At 44.0% G+C, this 6,000-nt stretch overlaps 1 protein-coding gene across 1 annotated transcript in view; it reads left to right on the plus strand.

Annotated features, from left to right (window-relative positions):
• GATM (glycine amidinotransferase) overlaps positions 1-5,096 on the plus strand; it is a 31,142-nt gene extending 26,046 nt beyond the window's left edge. Inside the window, exons 7-9 of the mRNA XM_083586847.1 lie at positions 1,064-1,127; positions 1,241-1,357; positions 4,127-5,096. Coding sequence (XP_083442973.1) covers positions 1,064-1,127; positions 1,241-1,357; positions 4,127-4,239 — 294 coding nt within the window. The 3' untranslated portion in view covers positions 4,240-5,096. The remainder of the gene's footprint in view (positions 1-1,063; positions 1,128-1,240; positions 1,358-4,126) is intronic.
• Positions 5,097-6,000: the final 904 nt, after the last annotated feature.

Genomic DNA, 6,000 nt, shown 5'->3' on the forward strand with positions numbered 1-6,000 from the left:
TATAGTTACAGAAGAGGCTTTTATGATGTGTGAAAGCTCAGATATAATGTGGAACTTAGGGGAAAGATTGAAAATGGAATGAACTGCCATGAAAAAAAGGATGTTCGATGTCTTTCTTTGATGTGCAAGTAGTGAGCCCTCTTGTGATGAAAACTAAGCAATGCAACTTCTGCAAACAATACTACATTTTCCTATAAAGACCTTGGGGCCAAACTAGATTTGATGCAGAATGCATATTTTCATTTTAGCATGCATGCATTTTAACATGCAAATGCGAAGAGTAGCAATGGCGATCATAATAAGGATTGTAGGAAGCAAGCTCATGGGTTTGATCCCTGTATGGGTGCACATTCCTGAATTGTAATGGGTTGGACTACTAGATTATCAATGGAGTCCCTTCCAACTCTATTTTTTTATTTTTTTAAAAATAATAATTTTTATTGAATGGTTTTATGTTACAAAAAATAATACAGCCATACTACCACTAAATATAATTAAGAAATAAAAATTACATACATTGATAATTAGTTTGTTATTTGTTATTTACCATCTTATTTCCTCCCAAACATTGCATACAACAACACACACATATGTGCAGACACCCACACCCACCCACACACACCCACACAGAAAATGATAATAATGAAAATAAATATTTTTTTCCCTTTTGTCTTCCAAAATCTTTTCTTCAACTTTGACTTCCTGTCAAGTCCCTTTGCATATGTTTTATCTTACATTTGAATGTACACAAAACAATAAACCTTTCTATATAATTTTTCTAATACATTCTGAAAACATAATAAATCCTTAATTGTAGTCCACCCCCTTTTAGTTCCTTTATCACTCGAATGCTAGCACGGAGTCAAAACTATTATTGTATTTTTGAACATATTTTTTTATAAACATCCCATTTTTCCGCTAATTTTTGCTATTATTCTTAACCCTTTCCTCTCCTTCTGTGATCCCGCAAGACACACCCTCTTCTGTGGGTGCTTGTTTGCATTGGGGATAAATCCCACAATGGTTTAAGCAATCTCCCAATTTGAATCTCTATCTCTTTTAGATTGATCTCTTCAAGAACGCAGGCTGGACGGTAGTTCACCCTCCATTGCCCCTGATCCCTGATGGTATGCTTAGCTTATTCCCAATTTTGAAGACAAGTTGTACAAAGCAGAAGTCCCAGACTTCATCTGCCTAATGGGAGTGCTAAATATTATTTCCTGTTTATATTTGCATCCAGACCACCCGCTGTGGATGTCCTCTAAATGGCTGTCTATGAATGTCCTGATGCTGGATGAAAAACGTGTGATGGTCGATGCCAACGAAACTCCAATCCACAAGCTGTTTGAAAGTCTCGGTGGGTCAAAATGTTTAGGGATGTGTATAGATGCCAGGAGAGTTATATTTATTAGATATTATCCTTCCTTTCTTCCTCACACTTGTGAGTTCAGCAGAATGCATCCCTTTGCAGCTTAAAAGGGAAGCTTAGATAGGATAGTTTTAGCCTTTTAATTTAAGTAATCCAGGATGCTTTAAGGAAGACTGGATTCTCCTGGTATTTCCCATATTCTCCCCCCTGAAAAAAATAATCACCTATTTTTTTTTAAAAAAAGTAAAACAGTCTTGTAAAAAGTAAAAAATGACATTTACTCATTCAGTATTCCCCGTTGAAGAATAACAGAGTAACAGCAGCTTTGTTCAGGCAGGCTTAAAATGGTAATCCAGTTACAAATACATAGGTAAAGGTAAAGGTACCCCTGCCCGTACTGGCCAGTCGTGTCCGACTCTAGGGTTGCGTGCTCATCTCGCTCTAGAGGCCGGGAGCCGGTGCCGTCCGAAGACACTTCCGGGTCACGTGGCCAGCGTGGTGAAGCTGCAGCTGGCGAGCCAGCACCAGCGCAGCACACGGAAACACCGTTTACCTTCCCGCTATAAAGCGGTCCCTGTTTATCTACTTGCACTTAAGAGTGCTTTCGAACTGCTAGGTGGGCAGGAGCTGGGACCGAAAGACGGGAGCTCACCCCACCGCGGGGATTCGAACTGCTGACCATACGATCGGCAAGTCCTAGGCACTGAGGTTTTACCCACAGCGCCACCTGCGTCCCTTACAAATACATACTTTAGTTCAAAATGGAGTCGGTTTGGCTCAGACTTAGCATATGTTATACATTGCTGGAATGAGGCAAAAGAGCAAAGAGAAAGTGCCCAGCTGGGTGAGGAGATTATATGTGGCTACACTTTCCCACTGTCAGGGCACACTGAGAGTGGCTCTCAAGAGTTCTGTCTAGCAAACTTACAGGAAAACTCTATGATCTTCAGCTCCTATCATGTGCCTGTCTAGCAAACATGCGTTGTTGGTTTGACTGCATTGTAAATATCCCATGCAATGTAGTGTGTAAAGGTAAAGGTAAAGGGACCCCTGACCATTAGGTCCAGTCACGGACGACTCTGGGGTTGCGGCGCTCATCTCTCTTTATTGGCCGAGGGAGCCGGCATACAGCTTCCAGGTCATGTGGCCAGCATGACTAAGCCGCTTCTGGCGAACCAGAGCAGCGCATGGAAACGCTCTTTACCTTCCCGCTGGAGCGGTACCTATTTATCTACTTGCACTTTGACGTGCTTTCAAACTGCTAGGTTGGCAGGAGCAGGGACCGAGCAACGGGAGCTCACCCCATCGCGGGGATTCGAACCGCTGACCTTCTGATAAGCAAGTCCTAGGCTCTGTGGTTTAACCCACAGCACCACCCACGTCCCTAATGTAGTGTGTAAGTGAAGCTTAAAGGCGCAGCTAATTGGTAGGGCTGCAGTTGCATGACGGAGAAGGTGATGAATATGGCTCTGCCCCAGGGCCTCTCTAGGCCAGAAACGGGAAAACCTGTGACCCCTCTATGCAGGTCCTACCATCCTTGCTCATGCTGGTTGGAGCTTATGGGAGTTGGAGTCCAACTGTCAGGCCACAAATTTTCCCATCCCTACTCTCTGGCAACTCTTAAGGCAGGTGTGGGGGACTTTTGACCCTCCAGATGTTGCTGAACTTCAAAACCCATCACCCCTGGGCCATGCCAGCTGGGGAAGATGCAGAGATATGAAGAACCAGATTTAAGCCTGGAAAAATAAGAAATATGAGAGAACTGAAATTGACTGAGCCATTTGGGGGTAGCTTGGCCAAAATGGCCTCACAGGGGGATCCCCACTGTTGGGAGAGGGGGTTCAAGCCCAAATCTCCTTGAAATATGCCCCAAACACTCTATGACACTGTGCTGTGTTATAAAGATAAAAAAAGGTAAAGGACCCCTGGATGGTTAAGTCCAGTCAAAGGCGACTATGGGGTTGTGGCGCTCATCTCTCTTTCAGGCCGAGGGAGCCAGCGTTTGTCCACTGACAGCTTTCCGGGTCATGCCTTCCCCTAATGTAATGTCTACTATTGACAATGATGAGTTAATTCCTCGCTCTGGGCAATCCTAGCCTGACAGCGCTGTGACACACATTATTTTTTTAATGAAATTTCTACCTCACCTTTCCTCCCAGTCTCATTTTGCTGCATTCACTGGGGGATATCCAACACTGGTCATAATAATTAGTTCATAAACTATTGAATTCAGTGGGTCTAGGTAAAAAAAGTAAAGGACCCCTGGACTGTTACGTCCAGTCAAAGGCGACTATGGGGTTGTGGCGCTCATCTCGCTTTCAGGCCAAGGGAGCCGACGTTTGTCCACAGACAGCTTTCCGGGTCATGTGGCCAGCATGACTAAACCACTTCTGGCACAACAGGACACTGTGACGGAAGCCAGAGCGCACAGAAATGCCATTTACCTTCCCGCTGCAGCGCTACCTATTTATCTACTTGCACTGGTGTGCTTTCAAACTGCTAGGTTGGCAGGAGCTGGGACAGAGCAACAGGAGCTCATCCCATCACAGGGATTCGAACTGCCAACCTTCCGGTCGGCAAGCCCAAGAAGCTCAGTGGTTTAGACCACAGAGCCACCCGCGTCCCCTGACTGTGTTGTAAATGAAGGAGGAGCTGGCCATGGTACCAGACATGCTTGCACAGCTCCTCATAACCCTGTGTGTAAATCTGAGTCAACCTTCACCAAAGGGTCTTGCTTCGCTTTCTTTTCTCCTGCAGGCATTTCAACAGTCAAAGTGAACATCCGCCATGCCAATTCCTTGGGAGGAGGCTTCCACTGCTGGACCTGCGACATCCGCCGTCGTGGTACCCTGAAGTCTTACTTTGATTAGGAAGGGTGCAGCTTTGTGAAGCTGCACGCGGTTAAGTTTGCATGAGCTAGGCATAGGCAAATGAAGAAGAGGAGATCGGTTTCATCTTTCTGCTTAAAAAGGGTGCGAGTGCATGGACTGCAATACTTGGGACAGCGCCCACCTCCCCACCCACCCCAACGGAGGTAACAGGAACATTGTGCCCTAAGAGCCTATTCACACATTACACAGAGGCAAGCCCAAGATGTGCCTGTATGATCCGTTTGTTTTGTTTTTCCATTCATGCATATATTTGTTCAGAAGTAAGCTCCACTGTGCTGGACGTGGCTCATTTCCAGATGCACAGGATTGCAGCCTTAAATCACTAAATCCACATATCTTTTTTAGAAAATTCCCTTTTTAGAAGATGCCTACGTTTTCAAAGGGCTCCTGCTCCTCTTGCTTAGATCCAGACTGTTGGTTGCTGTTGGGTCCCAACTGAAATCAGCAGAACACTCTGTTGGTTAGAGCATGGTGCTGATATTGCCAAGGTTGCAGTTTCGGTCCCTTCCATTTCTACAATTCTATGGAAGTGACCTGTTGCTGACCTTATTTCCATAGGACCTCAGTGCTTCTGGCTTACTCTGAAACTACAAAACACTGCTGAAACTTTTGTTACATGAATACAATACTGGTAACGACACACACGGCATAACAGGCTGTATGTAACTGTGTAACTTCTATTTCAAAAAACAATTCAACAGATCATATCACAATATGTAATTCCATAGACCAACTTATCCTATGAGAAGAACATATTCTGAGAGATTAAAGTCCAGCGGATTGATCAGGAGATACAGTCTATTCAGTTCTTACGTTAGCAACATAAGATCCTGATTAATCCGCTGGACTTTAATCTCTCAGAACATATTCTGCTCATATGATAAGTTGGTCTATGGAATTACATATTGTGATATGATACGTTGAATTGTTTTTTGAAATAGAAGTTACACAGTTACATACAGCCTGTTACGTCGTGTGTGTCGTTACTCTGAATCTAACCTTTCCTGTATAGGTTCTGTAGCCTTTAAAACAACTTGGGTGCGCCCTCAAACGCTGTAATGTGTGAAATGGCCCTTAGCTCGTCTAGGCCAAAGTTGCAACTCCTCATCAGCAGTACAGGTCTTCTGGCTGGCTTTTTGAAAGACTCCACCTCCCTGTGAAGTCCCTTCTTACCTTCACTTCCAGGATGCACAAACTTCAACAGTACTTTTCAGCCTCATAGAGGTCAACTGGTTGATCTACATCTACCTCTTTTCAAAAAGGCAGCTAGAAAGGTTAGACCTGAGTTTTAACAGAAATCTTTCCAGTATCTTTTTCTAGTTTGAGTGTGTTTGTGGATACACATCACACTTCATAAAATTTAAGGCAAAATATTTAAATACACAGATCTTATATGGACCTTGGTTTTTACTGATTTTGTATAAGCTATTTAGGTTAGTTTGACTTGTGTTGTTGTTGTTGTTTTGAAAAGGTTAAGCCCCACGCTGATGCGGCTGTAACTGAATTTATTAATCCTGTAGGAATCATATAATGCCCTCTGTGGACCAGCTTGACACCCATTCATTGGAGTAGGGGAGCGATGTGCTTGCAATCCATCACACAAAGGCTAGGGATCCTCGTGAATTGAATTTGGTCTGCATTTTCAAGCAAAAAAGCCTGACTTGGGGGTTCCTGGTTTGCTACACAGAGTGGCCCAGTGCTATTTTCCTCCCTTCTCTGTTCTTTGCGATACACTTCTGG

The sequence above is a fragment of the Podarcis filfolensis genome (genome assembly GCF_964270895.1).
Source record: "Podarcis filfolensis genome assembly, chromosome: 14".
In the NCBI taxonomy this organism is placed as follows: domain Eukaryota; kingdom Metazoa; phylum Chordata; class Lepidosauria; order Squamata; family Lacertidae; genus Podarcis; species Podarcis filfolensis.